At 44.3% G+C, this 23,344-nt stretch overlaps 1 protein-coding gene and 1 long non-coding RNA gene across 5 annotated transcripts in view; one reads left to right on the forward strand and one right to left on the reverse strand.

Annotated features, from left to right (window-relative positions):
* LMF1 (lipase maturation factor 1) overlaps window positions 1-18,144 on the reverse strand; it is a 150,749-nt gene extending 132,605 nt beyond the window's left edge. For 2 of the 3 annotated variants that reach the window (XR_014541375.1, XM_083584805.1), the window contains exons 1-3: window positions 17,929-18,144; window positions 13,577-13,886; window positions 2,563-2,573 (exon numbers count right to left, since the gene is read on the reverse strand). Coding sequence is in view for 2 of the 3 variants with exons in the window: in XM_083584805.1 (XP_083440931.1) it covers window positions 2,563-2,573; window positions 13,577-13,886; window positions 17,929-18,106 (499 nt within the window). In the remaining variant the exon portion in view is untranslated. Of the gene's footprint in view, window positions 1-2,562; window positions 2,574-13,576; window positions 13,887-15,072; window positions 15,223-17,928 lie in introns of those variants that run through there. The other variant, XM_083584806.1, reaches the window with a different exon arrangement.
* Window positions 6,413-9,522, forward strand: LOC310748846. 2 transcript variants are annotated; one of them, XR_014541386.1, is made up of 3 exons: window positions 6,413-7,132; window positions 8,604-8,880; window positions 9,043-9,522. It is a non-coding gene; the product is annotated as an uncharacterized lncRNA (long non-coding RNA). The 2 variants fall into 2 exon arrangements; XR_014541387.1 differs by having other exon boundaries at window positions 8,604-8,686; window positions 8,778-9,522.
* Window positions 18,145-23,344: the final 5,200 nt, after the last annotated feature.

The raw sequence follows: 23,344 nt of genomic DNA on the forward strand, positions 1-23,344 counted from the left end.
GGGAACAGGAAGCACCCAGCGGGTACAAAGGATCCCAGCAGGAACTGTTAAGACTGTCCTTTGAAGTAAACACTACCCAGCACTAAAGTGGGATTCCCCCCACCAAAAAAAAAAAAAAAAAGCTCAGCAATATTTAAATGCCCTCTGACAACAACAGACAGACGACAAAATGTCACTGTTCCACAGTTCTATTATAACAAAAATATATTGTGGGTTTCCTGCATTCCTCGCCAAAAAAATAAAGAACCGCGGGGGGAGGCTTGAGGCATTTTTATTTCATTAATCCCAACTCAGAAGCATCTCATCCAAAAACAGAAGGAATGGAGCAGGAGCCTGCTGTGTACAAAGGGTTTGATTAACCAGGACTCAAAGACTTGACCCAGTTGAGGAAGAAGCTGTATCTCCTCATGTTGTTACACAAGCCAGAAATCGGGAGTGGTGGGTGAGCAGAGATGGATGGTGGTGGCAATCTCCTACAACATCCCCAAAAAAAGTTACTAGGAGGCACCGGGCACACCTGGCATGCCACTGGGATGAAGCTGAAACCAAAAGCTCATCAAAGAAGCATCCACCACAAAGGTTACTATATGATATTTAAAGTCCTGTGGCTTTGGGACTCAAATGCCTTCTTACAAATTCACCTACCAGTGCAAGTTCTGACCAATTCATATGGCTCTTCTGGAAACCAAGCAAAACCTGGGCTGTGTGATAGGCATCAAGGTTCGGCCCACCATATGGTGATGCATGAGAGGGTCTTCTGTGTTGTGGAGTCCCAGCTCCAGAATCCCCTTCCCCTGAAAGCCTGGATGGCAGAGGCCCTGATGGGCCTCCACAAGCAGGTAAAACCAGTTTCATTCTCCTGGGTTTTTGGCAATAACTTAGTAGCCATCACCAATTGTTTGGCTTCATGCTGTTGCTCTATTAAAAAGGTAAAGGGGCCCCTGACCATTAGGTCCAGTCGTGGCCGACTCTGGGGTTGCGGCGCTCATCTCGCTTTATTGGCCGAGGGAGCCGGAGTACAGCTTCCAGGTCATGTGGCCGGCATGACTAAGCCGCTTCTGGTGAACCAGAGCAGCGCACGGAAACGCCGTTTACCTTCCCACCACAGTGGTACCTATTTATCTACTTGCACTTTGACGTGCTTTTGAACTGCTAGGTTGGCAGGAGCAGGGATGGAGCAATGGGAGCTCACCCCGTCGCGGGGATTCGAACCACCGACCTTCTGATCGCCAAACCCTAGGTTCTGTGGTTTAACCCACAGCTTAATTGGACTGTCTTAATAGTTGTCTTTATTTTTGCTCCCTGTATTTTTGTGCATTGACGGAAACCGCCCTGAGATCAGATCGACACAATAAAGGGGAGTCTACACAAGTAGATAACAATGAATGTATGCCCTGGAAAGAATGAGTGAAAAAATTGTGGTGATCCTACACTGAATTCCTGGATTGGGGAAGCACACCATGCTTCTTACAGATAGGTGTGAAAATGGCATAACCTATAAGAAGTGTAAAATTCAAGCGATAAGAACAGAATAAGACTTTGCTCGGGTTCACCACAAAGCCAGCTCGGATTGAATACAGCCCCAATTCTGAGCCAAGGCAACAGGCAGCATCTCCAGTGAACCTTCCAAGGTGGGACACTTTCCTAGCCAGTTCTAGCTCCTGCTAGAGAAGAAGAAAAGACAACGGACCTTTGAACCTGCTCTGGAATGCTTCCGTAAGCCATGAACTGATTGAGGTGGAACCCCACCCACATCCCCAGGCGCCTTTAAGAAAGGGGTCGCCAAAGTGGCGCACAGGGGTGCTCATGGGCCCACAGAGGCCTTCCCTGACCCCCACAGGGCTCCCACCCCTTTGCTGAAATTAAGCTTAAAAGAAGCAATTTATTATAGCTCAACGTGGAGCAGTGGTTAGACGCAGGGGTCAGCAAACTTTTTCAGCAGTGGGCCGGTCCACTGTCTCTCAGACCTTGGGGGGGGCTGGACTATATTGGGGGGGGGGGAATGAATGAATTCCTATGCCCCACAAATAACCCAGAGATGCATTTTAAATAAAAGCACACATTCTACTCATGTAAAAACATGCTGATTCCCGGACCGTCCGCAGGCCAGATTTAGAAGGCAATTGGGCGAGATCCAGCACCCAGGCCTTAGTTTGCCTACCCATGGGTTACAGCGTTAGGCTAAGACCATGGAGAACACTCAACTATGAAGCTCACTGGGTGACCTTGAGCCAGTCACTGCCTCTCAGCCTAAACTACCTCACAGGGTTGTTGTGGGGATTAAATGAGGAGGGGGAAAACTTTGAACTCCTGGGAGGAAAAGGTGGGATATAAATGCAATAAATAAATAACAACAACAGAGTAGGGTGAGGGGATGAGCCTGCCCAGAACAGTTTATCTGGTCTGCAAATGTGTCCATAAGTCCTAAAAGGTTATAACTATTTCCCTTTTAAAAAAAAGTGGGGGAGGAAGAATAGCAATAGAGAAATTTTAAAGTATTACATACCCCAAAAGTGCACGAAAATACAACTACTGAGGATTTTCTGAGTTATGTTCACTTACCAAAGGAATACCTGCAAAAGAAATGGGAGGGGAAATGTTACAATGCAAGGTAAGAAAAAAAACAATGATAGGATCTGTTTTGTTGTTAATTGCGTTGCTCTAGAATACGGATTTTTCCTAGTATTGTCTTTTATCCTTATGATGTTTTAAGATATGTTGCAAACTGCTTAGCTTAGCTATTCTGGTAAATAAGTATGTAAGTAGTATATAAATTGTCTAAACAAATGAACAAAATATTCACAGGCCACTTTCAACATTTTTAAGTGGCAAGCTAAGAAGCGATTCCATATCATAGACATTTTGTTTGTCTCTCAAAAACACAAACACACACACTCCATTTGTTAATGCTTTAATGTTCTTCTAAGGCCTCTACAGCATTTTCAATGATTTGTTAATACTGCAAAGCTATCTGAAGGCTTTGAGCAGAAAGCTGAAATACACTTTCTTTTAAAAGATCAATAAACAAATGAAAACAAGGCACTCAACAGGGGGCAAACAGCAAACCAGCTCCCCACCCCCAGGAAGCCCTTTGGCACATGCCTGTGGAGAAGGGGCCATAGCTCAGTGGTGGAGCATCTGCTTTGCATATAGAAGGTCCCAGGTTCAAATCTCGGCACCTCCAGCTAGGGATGGAAGAGACTCGCAGCCTGAAACCTTGGTCAGTCAGTGCAAGCAATGTTGAGTTAGATCAGTGGTTCTCAAAGGGTGTGGAAGGAGAGGATGGCAAGTGTGGCAGGAAGACTCAAGGACAATGATCATATTATAAAGTAGTTGTGTTCTATGTTATAAATCAAGCACTGTTAGGAGTTGTTTCTTTATGTCTTCCAATGTATTTCTTATCAATAAAAAGTTTGGCATGGCCTGAGCAAATCTTCATTCTGAAACTGTGACCCAGAGGGGGAAAAAGTTTGGGAACCCTGAGTTAGATGGGTCAATTCTCTCATAGCTGCCTATGTGCTAGTACCTTCCACGTAACAAATTGTTTGGTTTTTGAAAGGGAGGACCGTAGCTCACCGGTAGAGCACATGATTTACAGGTCCCAGGTTGTTATTATTTAAACCATGCTCATACTGCTTAGCCACAATAGTCTCTTAAGTGGTTTTCAAAAATGTAATACGAAAGATAAACACAAGTTAAAACTGTGGAATCAAACATCCATTAAAATGCCTGCTGAAATAGGAAAAGTCTACAATAGGCAACAGGTGGAGGGGTTCTGTCTGACCTCAAATGGAAGGGAGTTTCTTAAAACTGGGCCCACAATACAGAACACAGCACAACCCCTAGAGATCATGCATCTGAGCCATGAGGGGCTACTAACAGTGACCCCCGCAAAGATGATGATCAGGCAGGGATAAAGGGGATTAGGCACTTCTTGAGGTAGCCTGGACCCAAATTGTTTAAGGGCTTTGTATATGAATATGCAAGCCTTGAACCTGGCCCAGTAGCTTAAGGGCAGCCAGTACAGAATTTTGAGCAGTGAAGTTATGTGATGGCAATCGTCTGTCCCCATCAACAGTCGGGCCACAGCTTTTTGTGCAAGCTGGAGCCTCCAGACCAGGCCCAAGTTCAATCTTCAGCCTCTCCCAAGACTGCTGTCTAAAACCTACAGAGCCACTGCCAGTCACGTTTCTGAGCTCTTGCCTATCTTGTAATTTCAAATCCCACTTACCATGATGTCAACATCAGCCCCCGCCCCCTTAATCTCATACACGATCCCCTTCTCCCAAAACATAGTGCCCATCCACCCAAAATCAGTCCCTGTGACACTCTGCCATTCAAGAACTCAAGGCAGTGCCACTGGAGACTTCCCACAAAAAAGAGATAAACAAGCAAAACAATACATTAAATAAAAACCGGAGCAGTGTGCTTTAAAACCCCATGGAGAGCTGCTGGAAGCAGTTCCATTTAATCAGAAGTGAAGCTGTACCAAGGCACCGTCCAAGTTCACCATCAATTTCTGACACACTATTAAGTTGAAAGCCCCTTCGGAGGGTTAAGTAACATCTTGGGCAGCTGGTTTGAGTTGCTCCTAAGCTGTTGGCGTTCCACAGTGGTCATGGTGGTGGGGAGAGGGGGAAGGAAATGCGTTTACAAGGGTAGTAAACGAAAGCACTTGTCTGGTTTCTGGATCTACTTTATTGTGGTCCCCAATCTTTTAAAGAACTGCCCTATAATTACAAATATCCACATTCAAAAAAAAAGGGGAACATTTGCACTAAAATAAAAGTTTTCCCTGCCTCCTTTTTTTAAAAAACAACAACAACTTGTGTTTGCTGTGTCCCAAAATAACAACCCATTTATATTAAAGAACAAGCATTCCTACCAAATTCCTTTGCTGGTTATCTTGGTTTGTTCAGGGGTCATTGTGTGTCTCTAGGGAACTGTGAGTTCCAACCACTGGACTGGACTTCCCCAACCGGATGCCCTCCAGATATTTTGGACTGCTGGCCAGGGCGGTAGTTCAAAACAGCCAGGCTATCTGGGACTAATGGGAGATGAGAGCCCAAAATGGCCGTGCTGATGGGAATTGCAGTACAAAACATCTGGGAACATCTATTGGAGAAGGCTGCATTGGAGGTAACAACCTTGCAGCTATTTCACACAGTTGCTCAAGACAGTTAGAAATCCCTTCTTCTCTTTCAACAACTTTTTCAACTTGTTTCAGCCCTTGAATTAACAGCATTGCAACCTAAGTTCAAGGTCCCCAAAGAGTAGTAGTAGTAATAACTATTGTTATTATTGTTATTATTGTTATTATTGTTATTATTGTTATTATTGTTATTATTGTTATTATTGTTATTATTGTTATTAACCCCACCCTTCCTCCCCACGGGGCCAAGGGAGGCAAACAGATCCACAATTTAAAAATAAAAACAAAGAGGGGGAAAAAACAGATGAAACATTCTAAAACAATTATAATGAAACACATCTAAAATCAGTTACAGTTAAAAACATCGTTCTATCCAGTGATCTCAGACTTGCCAGGAACAGTATTCATCTGCCTGGGTAAATAGGAATGCTTTCAAATTTCCTTTATTTCCACTTTAGTCACTTCTCTTTTCCGTTTTTACTGTAAAATTTCTACTGAGGTTTATCCTTCTGTGTAAATCTCTTGCTGGGGTTCACCCGCAAACAGATACATACCGGTACTTAAAATAAAACTTTAAAAATAGGCCTAGCTGGATCAGGCCAAGGGACAGTAACTCAGTACATAACACTCATCCACCATCCTAAATTCAAAAACCAGACACCTCCAGGAAGCCCATACCGAGAGACTTAATAAGTAATGACAACAAAACTGAAGAGATACTGAGAGGAAAGACTTCCAGGGACATTGCAGAGAAAGCCAACACTCCTTGCTGACAGCCCCAGTATTGTTACAATGGAGGCACCCTGGTGACAATGTGGGAAACTTTCCCCTAGGAAGGACCCGCCTCTCAGCTGACAGACAGAGAGCTTATTGCATGAAGGCGGCCTTGTGCTGTATTATATCATCAATTATTATTAATATTACTATTATTCAGTCAGATCTGAGTAGTCACATTATTGCAACTTCATTGTTTTGAAGAAGCAGAAATTCAATGGACCAAAATAGTGCCATTGCCGCAAGTGGCCTGAGCTGCAATTGCTATTATTTAGTACATATTATAATTATTATCATCATTGTCACCACCATGGCTTTTTGTATGTGTGACAGTATTCACCAGTACAGAGTGCCAACACATCTTAATTTTGCTGACCATGGCAGCCATTTTGTGCTGGTCCTGACAGCTCTATGCTCAATATATAAATACTAGGACATTCTTTTAAAACCAAAAAAGCACTGAATACTACATTTATATCCCACCTCCCTTCCTAGGAGCCCAAGAAGATCCACAGTCCCCTCAGAACAACCCTGTGAGGTAGGTTATACTGAAAAAGAGGGACTGGCCCAAAGTCATCCAGTGAGCTTCATGGCAGTGGGATTTGGACCTTGGTATCTCACTTTTAAGCACTACACCACAGCAGCCAAATGTATCTTAGAAATAATTATATCCCAGGTTTTCCTCTTCCAAGGTTATTTGGGTTATATCCAACTAAGAATTAATCAGAGTAGTTCCACCGAAATTAATGAACCTGTGTTAGTCATGCCCATCAATTTCAATGGGTCTGTTCTCTGTTAGACTAGCATGAGATGAAGCCCCAAAGTAATTCTGAAGAAACCTGGTGTTCTATATTACCCAACAGAAATTTTTTTTGGGGGGTCTATACTTTCAGGGCACATTTCTATAGCATCAAACTAGTGAAGTCTAATTTTAATTATTGGGGGGTGGGAGTGCTGAAATGCTAGTCTTTGCTCCTGCTTGCCTCTTTCTGAAATTGCAGTAACCAGCCTAGGATGTGTGTTTGATCTTTTACAGGATTAGGGCCAGGGGGCCAAGATCGCTCCAGAGGCAGCTCAAGATGGGATGAAAATTATTCCTTTCTGACATAAGCCGTCACTAAGTTATAATTTTGTGAACCAGGAGTATGTTTTCAATTAGCTTCGTTAGCCCCTGCTTGTACAGCTAAGCAGCAGCAGTGTCACATGGTATTAATCTTCGTTTCATTAATATGTCATATCAGCCGCACACGGCATTCTTTGAAACTGATACGCCCGGCCGTCTCTCCCCGAGAACCACCACCACCACAATATCAGCAAGAGGTGCCAAAATCTGCTTCCTACAGGAAGGATGACCCCCCTGAGATCCTTTAACTTTTGGTTTAAGTTTCTAGAAATTATTCTTTTTTCCATTAGGAGGAGGGGAGGACAGGAGGAATGGCGAAGGACATAGACTGGACCGTGATAAACAAAGGCATTTCTGAAGCTTATTGCCAAAGGCCTATTATGTTGTTGTTTGTGATGAAAAGTTGCTTTCTGCAGCACGCCAAGTGAAAAGCGGCTCTAACACATAACACTTTTTGCCCCCAAAATGCACAAGAATATGTTTTTGTTGTCACTGAAAGCTTTTAAACCAGCTCCATGGACTAGATCTAAATTTAATGGTTCCTAAAATGGGCAGTACCACCATCTGGGGGGGTAACCCGGGGGGGGGGTAGTGGGGGGGGCTGAAGGTGTAAATTCCTATCAGACTTTGAAAAGCTGTTCTCACTGAACCAAGTTCATCAGTTTTGTTGAATGAATAGAACTAAGTAGTTTTAACTGGATTTTGAGTAAGTGTGCAACTAACTGTTATTGTTTTGAAATTTTTTTATGTTATTACCTTCTTTAATGGGTCATGCAAACCGCTATTCTGAATAATGCATTTTATGGGGTAGGGAGCACTGGGAGTGAGTTTACGGGACGAAGAGGACGGTAGCCCCAAAAAAGTTTTGGAACAACTGATCTAGATGAAATAAGTTGCACTTCAATCTCACTGAAACGCTCTTATGTCATGACTGATCTGCCCCACTAATTTCAGTGAGACTTAACTGCAATACAGGTTAATTTTACAAGACTGTTGGAAGGATTACAGAGTTAATATAAATGACGGATGCCAGCTAGTCAAAAGGTACTACCTAAATATTAAGAGTTGTATCCAGCCTTCTCAGAGTAGACTTGTTGAAATTATTGGACCTCAGCTTGTTGTGTCCATTTTTCTTCTTCCAAGTGTCTCTTCTAAGTAGACCCAACATTGGATCTTGGCCTAAGGGTTGCATTCAGCTACGTTCTCCATGGAGCAGATCTATTGAAATTGATGGGCATGACTAACATAGTTAGTTTCATTAATTTCAGTGGGTCTCCTCTAACGAGAACTTAGTTGGATGCAACCCCATATGTTGGATCCAGATGAAGCTAGTTATCACATATTGGAACAGGGTAGGTGACTGAGAAAGCAGTGGATTGCAAGTGAGTTCATGGCTAAGGCAAGATTGAACTGGAGATCTCTTGAACCACAGATCACACTTTTGTCCACTATATGACACCAGCTATGGTATCTAGGATGTTGATTCGATGTCTATGTTTACATTATCTGGAAAAGGCTCATCATGCAAATTGTATGTTATTCTTCTGATTTCAGTGCCACTAACCCAGGTCCAGATGGATGTGAGCATGAAAGCCTGAGCAACTGACTTCCAAAGACGTAAAATCAGATAATTGATGGTATCACTTTAAATCCACAGTACAACCGGGGGGGGGGGTGTCCTCCTCATGAGCAAGACAAGACCAATGTCTGTTCTCAACTCGACATCAGACTAGGAGGACTAAATCAGAATCTTGGTGGCTTCTCCCAGACTTTGGAACTTCCACCCTAGAGAAGTCAGACTGGCTCCCTCCTTGTCCACATCTGTCAGCAGGTAAAGATTTTTTGTTCCCACAGGCTTTTGGGAAAGGACTGATTTTAATGAAAGGGCTGGTGCCATGTTGCTTTTATTATACTTATTTGTATGGTTTTTAACAGATTTTATACATGTATATAGTTCATTTTTTTTTAATGATTGTTTTTTCTATGTTTTTAGCAGTTCTCATTTTTTTATATGCAAGCCGCCTTGGGTCCCATCAGGGAAAAAGTTCAGGTATAAAGAAATACATAATAATAACAATCTCACAGGCACAAGAATTCAACCAGAATGACTGACAGAATCCAGATTTTTTTAAAACAAAACCAAATACACACCAAATGCAGTACCAGAGATCAGGATGAAGCCAGCAGCCACTGCAACTGTCCAGTTGCAGTGAGGTGCACGATGAGGACTAGCAGATTGCACAAACTGGGTTATTGAAATTTTGACTGCAATCCAAAACATGGAAGTATTAAAATGTTTATTCCGCTCTCCATGTTATCCAGCAGACACCAAACACAGCATCTTTTAGATACTTGCTGAGAACTTCACTTTCTCCCCCCGTCCATTCTGGATCGTACCGCTCAGCAATCCAGCATTTTGTATATGTGCAGATATATTCTGTTTTCATATATGTTTTAGAGTTTTGATTTTGTATTGTAAACAGCTTTCAGATTTGGTGTGTATGCACACGTACATGTGTGTGTGTTTGTACACACACACACACACACACACACACACACACATAAATATAAAGACACGTGGATTAATAACAAAAACAAAGATCAATACATACAGATTATCTCTTGATGCCAAATTTCCGCAACCAATATATCCAAACAGATACTTCTTCCAAAGTTCACTGTACACTCCAAGAACATAGCTCATTATCAGGAAATCCTAAAACAACAGAACAACCTTCCCCCAGCTCTACAAGATGTTTTGAATTCCTGCCTTGGCTTCAATTCCAAATCCCCAAGCTTTGTTAAAGTAATCCTAATCCGATCATAGGTTGCTTCTCATAGGAGAAACCACCAACGTGTCTTCCCTTCAAATAGGAAAAGCCAGGAAGTTATGGAGTGGAACAAAGCAGGCTGGAGGAAGTCAATCTAGCCTTATACCACCCATAAAAAAAGCTGCAGGCCGCAAGCATAAGAGCATAAGAACCCTGCTGGATTGGAACAAAAGCCCACCTAGTTGAGCATCCTATTCCCACCGTGAAGAGCCAGCTGCCTATATGAAGCCTGAAAGTAAAAGAACTCCCCCTCCTTGCAGCAATTTCCCAGCAGCTGGTATTCGGCCACCTCCGGCGCAGAGAGTACAGTACATAGCCACCATGACTAGTAGCCACCCAAAAAGTCACAACTGCGCAGAAAACAAAAGATTCGGAGGAGACATGTTATTGGAGACCCATCCGTCCAAGTACAGCAGAATTATTGTGGGAGGGACGTGGGTGGTGCTTGGGATGCGGGTGGCACTGTAGGTTAAACCACAGAGCCTAGGACTTGCCGATCAGAAGGTCGCAGTTCGAATCCCCACGACGGGGTGAGCTCCCGTTGCTTGGTCCCTGCTCCTGCCAACCTAGCAGTTCAAAAGGACGTCAAAGTACAAGTAGATAAATAGGTACCGCTCTGGCGGGAAGGTAAACGGCGTTTCTGTGCACTGCTCTGGTTCGCCAGAAGCGGCTTAGTCATGCTGGCCACATGACCCGGAGGCTGTGCGCCAGCTCCCTCGGCCAATAAAGCGAGATGAGCGCCGCAACCCCAGAGTCGGTCGCGACTGGACCTAATGGTCAGGGGTCCCTTTACCTTTAAGAACATAACAAGAAGGCAGTGTGGCCCATCTAGCCCAGCATCCACTTCTTACAGTGGCCAACCAGATGCCCCAGTGGGAAGCCCACAAGAGGGACCTGGGAACAAGAGCCCTCTCCCTGCCTGCAGTTTCCAGCAACTGGTTTTTCAGAAACATGACTGCCTCCAACGGTGGAGGTAAAAACGTAGCCATCGGGGTGAGTAGCTGCTGATAGCCTTCTCCTCTGTGAATTTCTCTAAACCTCTTTAAAAGCCATGCAAGCTGGTAGACACCACTGCCTCTTGTAGGAGACAGTATCTTGCCCTTTCTCCCTCGTGGAACCCAAAGTGGCGCACACGATGAGATTCTAAATACAGTATTGATAAATACATTATGCACATGTGGTTCCAGGTACTGACTAGACCCAAACCTGCTTAGCTTCAGGCAAAGGGGGTGGCCTTGTGTGCCCTCAACCTATACCCTGGAACAAGTTGTTGTTGTTGTTATGCCGCCCATCTGACTGGGTTGCCCCAGCCACTCTGGGCGCAAGTTTGAGCAAGTCGATTCCAGGCACACACACAACCCAGATCCTCTGGAAAGCACAAGGAAGATGTGGCGAGCTCTCTGCAGAAAAGGGGGAAAGGCTGCAGCTCAACGTAGAGCATCTGCTTTGTGTACAGACAGTCCCGAGTTCAAGCCCTGATGGCAACTCCAGGTAGGACTAAGAGAGATTTTTGTCTGAAATCCTGGAAAGCCGTTGACAATCAGTGTAGAGCAGTGGTTCCCCATTAGCTAAGTACTACAGACCCTCTGTTTTTCAAAAGCCAAGACAGGGATCGCCTGCTTTTGAAAATGTTGATATGTCTGTTGTAGGTTTTGTTATGGGAACGGTGCCACCATACCCCCCCCCAACATGTCCCAGCACTAGACTGAGACATGCGTCTTCCAGGCAGTGCTCCCACACGAGAGCACGGCACCCCAAAATGGGATGTCCCAGACAGTTGACAGGTATGTGCCACAAAACCCTGGGTGGGTTATGTGGGCCTCCTAGGGTCCATGGACCACAAATTGGGAACCACAAGTATAGACAATACTGAGCTAGGTGGACCCAAGGGAGTTCCTCAAAAAGGTAGAAATCTCGAACAACATTTATCCTCAAGCAAAGATGTTATTTGCTCACTCTGCTATAAAACTGGAGAGGCCTGGGCCCCTTAGGGTACATCAACAGGCACGTAGCCGAAACCTTCACTGATTTAGGCTGCAAAAAAGGAAGAAAAGGGGGCAGTCCCTCTGTTGAAGCTTCCTTTCCGTCCTGCGTCTCAGCCAGCTGGACTGGAGTTGAAAAGAGTCACACTCAAGTCAACAGCGCCTGGTATCTGAAGCTTCTGACCCAAAACAAATAGATAAATGCTTCAAAAATTAAAATAAGAAGGGACTTTAAAAGAATAAATTGGCCCTTGCTGGCAGGGAAAAAACAGAAGAGGGGAAACTGCATTGCTCTTCAAAAAAAAGAGAGAGAAAAATAACCCATCAGCTTATCTACCTTTGAACTGGCTTCCCATCAGAAACCTCACACCGGCCACTCATGTAACTCAAGACTTTGTCTCCACTCACCAGATGCTAGAAAACAAAAAGGGCTCAGGATATCCAGGTGCACCAACCGGGTGCCAAAGAAAAAATATCCTTTTGGATGCTCCTGCATGAAAATCTTTCTTGCTTCCAAATTCCATGTATCAGTATCAAACCAGAGGTTGACCTGGAAAAGGAAGCCCAATGAGGCATAGGGATAAACCCACATTGGTGGAGGGTCCTGAGTCGTATATAGCTTGCCCACTGCCTCACTCTGCCATGCACTGGACAGCTCCTATGCTCCTTTCTCTCTGGCATACGGGCATCTCAGAGGCACAGAAGGAAAACTGAGGGTCCTTTCATTTATGTTATGAATTTCTTTCCGTAAAACATCCAAAATAGATTTAAAGGAAAAGTAAATACAAATTTCTAAGTCAATGTAGATACAGACTAGGATTTTCAAAAGATCTCCACTTAAAAGTCTTGTTGGAAAAGGAAGGCCTTCAGTGGATACTGGTAACTTCCATATTGGATTATTGCAATGGGGTCTAGATGGGTCTGTCCTTCAAGGCGTATTCTAAACTTCACTTGGTACAACAAACAGTAGCCATTTCAAAACTGCTGCATTGGCTGTTGGTTCATATCCAGAATCAGCCTCCTTCTGCAAATAGGTGTGTTCAGAAAGGTAGACCAGAACTTCTAGAGCATGGAGCATTCAAGACCACACCAAAGTCTACAACAAGGCCCTAAGAGGGAGGTTCTAGGCCTCCAAGGGCACCATGGAGCATACCAAACTACTGCCTCCCACCTAGGAGGGTCTGTAGGGAAAGAGGCAGCCTTTCAGGTATTTGGGGCCTAATTCATTTAGGGCTTTGAACATCTTGCTTTGGGCATAGAAACAAAATGGCAAGATGAGCCCCAGCCTTCTTTCTCAAGATGGATCCAGGGACAGAATGAAGGTATCATCCCATCATTTATGCTGTTTTTCAAGCCAATCGGAGTGCCAACCCCAAACTGTCATAGCCATGAAATCAAATTCCACATACACACCCCGGCTATCTTAGATTTCTTACCTATTCCTAGTAGACAGATTCATTGGACGGGATTCTGGCATAGAGGCATGGAGAATCGTTATTTATTTAAAACGTTTCTTAACCATTCTACATCAAAGGAATGGGACATTCCTACAATATGAGTTATAGTCCAAAACATCTGGAGGGCATGAAGTTGGAGGTAGGGGTGGGGAGCCTATGAGATGTTTCATTATTTCTACATCATCATCTTAATAACTTGAGGGTCCTCAGAATGACAAGCAACAAGTATAACAGAGAAAATGTACCAACCAACTTACCAGACCTGTCCCACGTTAATTAAGGAGAGGTAGAGAGCCCACAGGGAAGCCATGAGGATCACGTTGGCGCACCCAGTGACCAGGACAAAAGTTGAGATCCCCAGGCCAGCCACAGCAAAGGCATCCAGGACACTGTCCATGCTGGACCAATCCAAAAACCAAATTAAAGTCGGGGCATAGCTTAAGGCGTCCAAGTTTATCTTCCCCTTGAAATAGCGCTTGACACTCTCCAGGTACAACTTGCAAGGGAGGAGTCCCTGGTCTCCAATCAAGGCCTTGTTTTGATGCTTAGCCACCAAAAAAGCTACAACTGCAAAGAAAAAAGATGAGGGGAAAGGTGTGTTAGCGGAGACACATCAGTCCAAGCAAAGCAGAATTATTGTAGGAGCAAGAAGAGGCTGCTGTATCAGGCCAGTGACCCATCTAGTCCAGCATCCTGTTCTCAAAGTAGTCAACCAGGTGGCCCAATGAGAAGCCCAAAGCTGGACCTGAGTGCCACAGCACTCTTCCCTCTTGCAGTTTCCAGCAACTGGTATCTGGAAGCATTCCTGCCTGCAACAGGAGGCAGAACATAGCCATCAGGAGTAGTAATCATTGACGGCCCTATCATCCTCCATAAATTTGTCCAATCCTATTTTAAAGCCATCCATGTTTGATGGCCATCATTGCCTCTTGTGGAGGAAATTCCAGCTTGCTTGCTTAGAGCATTTGCTGCATCTTTTAGTAATTTGCTACCTACTGATTTGCTGTGAGTTGTGCTGTTACTCTTAAGGCTTGTATCTTTTTACAGATTGCGTGTATTCTTCTCATCTTATTTACTTTTACTATAAACTACCCTGTGGCTTGGGTAAAGGACGGTGTATATATATAAATCATGTACATGTTATTCTCTGCATACTGTAAAATTGTATAAATCAGAGAGAGGAGCTGAGGGAAGTCTCGGGGTGGGGGGGTAGGGTTTGATGGGGAGGTGGGGAAATGGGGGGGAAAGAATTATTATAATATGTTTTTATATTTTGTTACATTGAAATTGTTAATAATTTTTTAAAAAAATAAATAAGCAAACAAATGTAACCAGGTTACATTTGCTTGCCAGCCAACATATACCTAAATAATACACGGGGGGGGGGGATAGAGAGGGAACCAAAACCACCCTTTTTTGTTCAATTTGTTTGCTTGGTCACCTGGAGGCGACACTTACCCACCACAGGCAACTAGGCAAGCAGGTGTCTGGTAGGCTATGCTATAACATTCCACCATCACACCAAAGCAGTCGTAAATGATAGTTAAGACACATAAAGAAATCCAAATCAAGCCTGTGGCCTTCATGAAACTTCCCCCACAGTTTAATATATCCACTTTGGTTAAAAATATTTTTTCCCTTCCTTCCAGGGTGAGGGTCGGTGAGGAATGGGGAACCCTCCACAACCTAATTTACCTTGATTAACACTGCAATTGGCCAAGGAGTTTTTCCTCAAGTGCTAATCAAAATTTACCTCAAAATTGCTGGCCTGCCATCCAACTGCTCATCAGCTCCTAGAAGTACAAATTACACTCCTGGCTTGAGAGCAAAGATAAACAAAGGAAGAGCAAATGAGGAATAAGATACACCCTGACAAAAACGGAAGTAAAACGGAGAGTGTACACTGTTATTTACATGCAGGTTGGACATAACGGAAACATCTAGAAGTGGTACACACGAGGCCACAAAGAGGCCCCTGAAATAGAGGCCTGACAGGTTCACAATGGCAAGAAGCTCAGTTGGGCTGCATTTACACAGCAGTCCATTTGACATTTTCCCTAACTGCTAATTTCCATATTATATTTAAGCTTTCACACAATGTAAAAGTCACTTCTGGAAATCTAGCGGAATACAGTAGAAGCTGTTCATTTTCATATTGTTTTAAAGCTATTTTCTGTGCATTACATGGGATGAAGTCGTAGATAGGAAAATGCCTTATTCAGACTCAGACCATCCGTCTATGTACAGTTGCCCACTGCCTGCACTTTCCAGAAACAGTTGAAAACATTACTGTTCCAATGGTGTACCCCAATCTGGACAAACGGGTCTCTACCACAAGTGTCCACTTGTTAGGAATTTGGTCCCGTTTTAGACGTATTTCTTGTTTCTGTGTTTGTAGCTATTTCCAGTTATCTTACGCGTAAATCGCCGTGACACTGTGGTTTAGAAGGCAATTAATACATTAGTGGTAATAATAAGAACAACCCAACAGGCACAGAGTCTCAACCATCCAGACTTGTTAGGTCTGCTGATCTAGCCCCAGCCTTTTCTTTGTGTTGCTCTCCCCACCCAAAGATTGTCATGGTTCGAGGAAGAAATAATCTCGATATTCATGCTCGATAAGGATGAAAAGACGTGAAATGCAAAACATTCGAGACACATCTGCTTCTCCCCATTCCCACCCAAACTTCTTACAAAAAAGCAATAAAAAATACAAAAAAGCAATCAATTTTCTTAAAATCAGTTAAAAGTGCTGACCACATGCAGTAGTGAACCACGAAGGAAAGATGCCTTATAAAGGGAAAGGCCAATAGTCCACTGAGGTCCGTACACAAGCAATGGGGAAGTATCAGGCCTAATTAACCCAGACCAGAGTCCTAATTTGGCCAGCGAGGCTATTTTATCCAAGCCCCACACTACATCTGACATCTACATGCAGCACATGGTTAAAATATGGCACTCGCTCCCCCAAGAGGCAGTGATGGCCACCAACTTAAAAGAGGATTGGGCAAATTCAAGGAGCAAGGCTATCAATGGCTACTAGCCATGATGGTTATGTGCTGCCTCCACAGTTGGGGCAGTAATGCTTCTGAATATGAGATGCTGGAAACCGCAGATGGGTAGAGGGCTCTCACGCTCAGGTCCTGCATGCAGTCTTCCCATAATGGGCATCCGGTTGGCCACGGTGAGAACAGGATGCTTAACTAGCTGGGCCTGTTCCAGGAAGCGCTTCTGGTGTCATGTCATATATGTCAATATGTGGTTGCAAATGAACAACCGGGAGGCATAAAATGTTCTCCCAACTGTTCCTTAGAAAGCAAAGCTTGAACTTTGCATTTGACAGCAATGGTTAAAGGTGCCAAGTATCACTGAGAATGATTCTTGTCGGAAGGAGAACCTGAAAGCAATGCTAGTTGGTGATGACTTCCAAGCCCTGCCTTGGGCTGGCCAGGATCTTCTTTTGCAGCATGGCTTGAACTCAAGCCACCCTACAAATGGAAAATTGGTCACCTGACATCAAGACAACATCAGGAGAGTGAAAGGTGGGTGGCCACTCCCATCTTTCCAGGTTACAAACTGGGGTGGTGGGGCCTCAGGATCTTGCCCATTCATTGAAAAGATTCCCTATCTGTGGCTTACACTGATTGGCATGGGCTCTCCAGGGTTTCAGACAGGGAGTCTCTCCAAGCACAACCCAGAGATGTCAGGAATTGAACCTAGGACCTTCTGCATGCAAAACAGCTGCTCTACCGGTGAGCTTTGGCTCTTGAAAGAATAGTTATGAAATACACACACCTGCAGCTTTCTTTTGCAAAGCTAGAAACCTAAAGACCATTCTCAAAAGCAGAGCTTGCTGGAATTGCAAGAGGTGACATGATAGAAATTTGTAAAATTATGCTTTCTTTCTTTGCTTTATATACCACCCTTCATCAAAAGATCTAAGGGCATTTCACAAGATAGAAAGTGGAGAAAGTGGACAGTGAAAAGTTTTTCTCCTTCTCTCATAACACTAGAACTCAGAGACATCCAAAGAAGCTGAATGTTGGAAGATTCAGGAAGCAGAGGGAGGAGATACCAGTAATCAAAATACCTAGAGAACTGAACTGATTTTTAGCAATCTGATTTTTTAAAAACTATGAATCCAGAAAATGATTACTTCTGTGGAAAGTAATACTGTAAAATACTTGGAAGATGAACTAGTAGAGTAGAAGCCAAGTACAAAGCTATCTGTTTGCACTCATTGCCCCAGGAGGCATCACTCTCCCTTCAGCTTGTTTCTGTGCAGAGTGAGCCACAACAACAGCCTTTGCAATCATTTCTCTTATTTGCAGGGAAGGAGGGGGAGTTTTGCCCGACGTCTTCCGGTTTCCTGATTTATGATAAAGTCCCAATGAATTCAGTGGGGTATGTGGGAGGTTAGGATTTGCAGTCTTGCCAGTTTCTTTTTTAAAAAAATAAAAAGCTGGAGAGAAAGATGCTTATTATCTATCCCCACCCCACCAAATAAAAATCGTTTGCTGGAAATAGAGAACTGATGGCGAGGATTTGGAAGCCCCATCGCCGATTTCTCCATCTCTGCCTCCCCGTCCCCTGCCAGGCAGGCACTCACAGTAAATGAAGGCGGTGGCGCGCAGCAGCACCAGGCGCGTTAGCCAAAAGGTACCAGGGCGCAAGGCGGAGGGAGCCGGGGGGCTGCACGACTCCTTCGCGCCGGGGTCTGAGGCGGCTGCGACCGCCTCCCCACCAGCCCCTCGCCGTCGCCTCAGGTCCACCCTGCTCGTAGCCATGCCTGTCTGAAGTGGGCGGGCCCAATGGCCTGGCGCGGTACAGCGCGTGCGCCCGCATCCCCGGGCGGCGTATTTTGGAGACGCCACGGAGCGCGCGGCCATTGGAGAGGGCAGTGGCGCACGCGCGCCCGGGTAGCTTGACTTCGGGCGCTCGTTTGCTCTTGCTGCGAGCTGATCACGCGTAGGACTGGAGTCCGCAGTGGTGAACTCAAGGGGGAATTCCTAATTAAATGAATGAAATAATTATATCACGTCGTTTAATTGCCAAACTGGCTTCTGTGAAGTTCGCAACATGTGCTGGATTTTTGTGCTGTGCCGCAAGACGGATTTTGAAAGATCCAAGCACGATGAGGCTTAACAGCCAAATAAAAAAGCAGAGCGTCAGACTATCCATTCATATGCATGGACAGGAAAATTGAATACTGTAGTTTGAAATCCCAGCGAGAACCTTGAATCGAATGGTTGCTGTTTGCAACGATGACTTGTTAATTTGAGCGAGCTAGAATTAAAAGCAACCCCAATAAGTGTTGAAGTTTCATTTTATTCTTGATTTCAAGTAGAGGTTATATTTTCTCACCCTTTATGTTTCTCTTTTTCTGTTGTCCTGGCAACGACCTGTGGCTGTAAGCAAATAAATATTTATCTTATGATAATAATGTCACTTTGACAGTCTGTCTTCATCTCTGTAGTTACTAAAGGCATAGAAGCCTGGTTCTGTTGCCAGCTTTTTCATTACTTTCAGTAGCCAGGGGACTCACCCTCTGGGTTCAAATAGTAGCATCAGTAGCAGGATTTAGGGGCTCTGCACAACCTGAAATATTGGTATGTTAGTTTCATATGTATTGAGTGGAAGTAGGGCTGGTACATTTATAAATAAATCAGTTAACATTGCATTCACACTCTGAGTCTGCAAGCTACCCAAATGTCGTTTTAAAGTTTTTTTGCCTTTGTTTGTTTGTTTTCACAAAATTTACAGTTTACAAAAGAATCAAAACAATGGAATGAATCAGTAAAAACAGTTTTAACAAACTATTTAAAACATTCACAAAAATAATTAAAATAAGTGATAAGCTAATAACTATATTAAGATACATGTCAGCATTCTACACATATGGACATGCCTAAACGAAAAAGGTTTTTAGCAAGTACACGAAAGAGTATAGTGAAAGTCCCTGCCTAGTGCCCCCCCAGTTAATGAGCATTGCCATTTAAATGGTGTGTGTGTGCCATGTCTTGTGATTGATTATGCAGGGTGGGGCTTATCTGGCTGCCCTCCCCCCAATATTTTATTCAAGATGGCACCCCTGGTTCCCATAGTAGGAGTCAAAGCATCCCCAGTCAAGGCAGTAATGCTTCTGAATACCAGGTGCTGGAAACCATGGAAGAGGATGAGTGATCTTGTGTTCAAATCCTGCCTGCAGTTTTCCCACAGGCATCTGTGAGAACTGGATGCTGGACTAGCTGATCCTGATCCAACAGGACTCTTCTTAAACCAGATTGTGCCACATTGATGAAGACTATAGGAAATGCCCCAGCCTCCCCCACACCCCCAAATTGGTTAACAGCCCCCAAGTGTTTAAAAGTGAATTCACAAAGTCAACTTGAGTTAATATTTTCTTGTTCAAGACTGATCGATAGCCTCTCTGAAGATCTATCTCGCCAGGTGTCACACTATTTGGGGCTTCTCAGGCTACAGAGCAGTCCCTTCTAAATGAGCCTTTTGTTCTGCCAGTTTCCCATCAGTGCCACTGGCTTTATTTTGCTTAAAAAGGGGGGGACAGTGGGGGGACATAATAGGGCATTGTATGGGTCAAGATAAATAGCTTGTTTGTTTTGAGGGTGTTGTGAGATTGTAGGTAGGTTGCCCTTCACCCCACCTGTCCAATAGCCCTGTGAGTCTTGCGTGTGAAAAATACCACGTAGATAAAAGTGAAGGATTTCCTTAGAGGTAGATTTGTGAATCACACAGGCTGGCACCCGCCTGTCTCAGGAGACATGGAGGCGTGCACCGTTGGGAATGAAGTCAAACTGTTGGAAGGTTACAGCACGTGATATCAGCAAATTCCACATCACCTTTTGACATTTGTAGAACAAGGTGGCTTGGCTTCATGGAGGAAAGCGGTAGAGCTTCTGCTTTGCATGCAGAAGGTCCCAGGTTCAATCCTCAATAGCATCTCCAGGTAGAGCTTGGAATGTCCCCTGCCTGGAATCCTAGAGATTTGCAGGCAGGCAGTGTAGACAACACTGAGCTGAATCATCCAACAATCTGATTTGGTATAAGGCAGCTTCCTGTGCTCTGAGTAACCCTGAAGCAGCTGGCTGAGGCTGATGGGAACTGTAGTTCAGCACCACTTGAGGTTCCCCAGGTTCCGCATCCCATCCTTCTATGATAAGGATTCAGTTAAAGACACAACCAAGACCCAGAATAGTTGGCACCCCCTGATCTGGAGATGGGTCTTAACAAAGGTGGTTTTAGGGCAGCATGACTGGTGCAGCCACACTGGGTGCCATGCTGCCGGGGGGGGGCACAACAATGCTGTAGAATGGAGACAATCCTGACCTAGAGGGACCAATGTCCCACCTCAGTATAAGGCAGCTGTAGCACCCTAAGAGGTAAAGGACGAGAGATGAACAAGATCTCATTTTGATACCTGAAATATAAAATCCAAATGCTTTCGAGAGGGTGGGTGGGAATTGCTATTCCAAATGTGCTTATGTAGCAAAGGGGAGAAAAACACTCTGAGCATGTTCAGAGGCTCTTTTATTTTCTGGGAGGAAGGAAAACCTGCAACTTATGAAAGTGATTCTTGAACTGAATTCCTAGTGTGTTTGTATTAGAAATAAGCACTTCCCTTAAACCAGCTTAGTTGTAACTTAAGCCAGTAAGGCAGAATCCAAGTTAAATGCAGGCAGCATGTGGATCCACAGCCCCAGGCAGGCAGCCAAACCTCTGCCAAGGCATCTGACTCCCTTGATTGTGTATATATATATGTATTTTTGCTGGGGGTGGGGGAGAGCGGGGAATCCTCTGGCTCCAGCAGAACAGCTGCAGGGGGGCAGGGAACATTTAAACAGGTTTTTTTTCTCTGCAAAGCTGAACCCAGACTTCCAGGGATTTCTACCACAACTAGTTTGTGTGTGTGGTTTTTTTTTGTTGTTGTTGGTAAATGTAAAAATGAGAGTCTTTAAAGGGTCAGCCTGAGAGTGACCCCTGTTCCTGAGGTGGGAGTGCCCTCTACTCTGGATGGGCAGTTGCAGAATCCTTGCAAAGGTGGATGCTTGGAGGCAACTCTGAGATCAGAAGCTGTTTCAGTTGGTGTCCGTTCCTCCCCATGCCCACTTGCTTTCCATTTGCTTAAAGGGATCTTTTAGCAACTTTTGGCCTGATAACATAGGAACATTATTATTGCTACATAAGATGAGCCTATCTTAAAAAGCAGAGACATCAACTTGCCAATAAAGGTCCGTATAGTTCAAGCTATGGTTTTCCCAGTAGTGATGTATGAAAGTGAGAGCTGGACCATAAAGAAGGCTGATCGCTGAAGAGTTGATGCTTTTGAATTATGGTGCTATAGGAGACTCTTGAGAGTCCCATGGACTGCAAGAAGATCAAACCTTTCCATTCTTAAGGAAATCAGCCCTGAGTGCTCACTGGAAGGACAGATCCTGAAGCTGAGGCTCCAATACTTTGGCCACCTCCTGGAATACTTTCCAGGAAGACTCCCTGGAAAAGACCCTGATGTTGGGAAACATGGAGGGCACAAGGAGAAGGGGATGACAGAGGACGAGATGGTTGGATAGTGTTCTTGAAGCTACCAGCATGAGTTTGACCAAACTGCGGGAGGCAGTGGAAGACAGGAGTGCCTGGCGTGCTCTGGTCCATGGGGTCACGAAGAGTCGGACACGACTAAACGACTAAACAACAACAACAAGATGAGTCTGCTGGATTAGACCAGTGTCCCGTCTAGTCCAGCATCCTGTTCTCACAGTGGCCACCCAGATGTCTCTATGGGAAACCTACAAGTAGGACCCAACCAAACACAAGAGCACTCTCTCCCCACTGCCAGTCAGGGTAGACAATACTGAGTGAGATGGAGTAATGAGACGACTTGCTATCGGGCAGTTTCCTGTGTTCCAACCTGTCAGCCTTCGGCTTGGAAATCTGGAGGCCCCATCAAAAGAAATGTGCAAGAAAATATCTCCAGGCAGAGGGAAAAGAGGAGGGGTGCAGTGAGCGTTTGCTTTTTCTTCAAATGGTGGATGTGACATTGGTGGAGGCAGGAGAAACACCCTGCAAAGAGAAAGGCTGCTGAGCTGAACAGGGCATTGGGGGGGCGTGCGGGGAGGCAGATTGCCTAGCCAAGGAGGCAGCAGCCAGGTTCTTCTACCCCTCTCCCCTTCCCAATATTAATCCTGCAAAAAAAGTAAAATTAAAATCTTTAGCTATCCAGAGCCTAGACTGCAGGCTCTATACTTCCGCTGTCACTTACTTGGAAGTAAATGACCTTAGAGGAGGCCCTTCCCAAAATTTAACCCCCCCACCCCACAATAATGGTCATAATAACTAATAACAGTGATAATTAACAACAGTATAGTGGTACCTTGGGTTACATATGCTTCAGGTTACATACGCTTCAGGTTACAGACTCCGCTAACCCAGAAATAGTACCTTGGGTTAAGAACTTTTCTTCAGAATGACAACAGAAATTGTGCTCCAGCGCGGCGGCAGCAGGAGGCCCCATTAGCTAAAGTGGTGCTTCAGGTTAAGAACAGACCTCTGGAACGAATTAAGTACGTAACCAGAGGTACCACTGTAATTGTTTTGGGCATAATTCTGTGAGAGCGTGGCATACAAATAAACAAATGATCATTATTACCAATTATCAATAATAGAAGTGATAGTATTAACACCATTCGTTTTTGCTACTAATTTTTATTATTAATAACAATAGAAATATAAATTAAAACCATTAGTTGTCAACAACAATAAATGGTAACAGTAATTATTAATAGAGTATAAACAGAAATAACAATTATTCATATCATATAATTAATAATAACAGTAATTATTAAATTTCGCACCATTAAAGTCCATGGTGCTGTTGGGTGTCACCAAAGGCTGCAAACAACCACCTACTCCAGGTCCCTGTCTCCGAGGAGCTTACAGTCTGAATTGTAATAGAAGCCGAGGCAAGGATCCCAGAGGGCGCGATCCCATTCTATACGGCATTTTAATAT

This window comes from Podarcis filfolensis (assembly GCF_964270895.1).
Source record: "Podarcis filfolensis genome assembly, chromosome: 14".
Classification (NCBI taxonomy): domain Eukaryota; kingdom Metazoa; phylum Chordata; class Lepidosauria; order Squamata; family Lacertidae; genus Podarcis; species Podarcis filfolensis.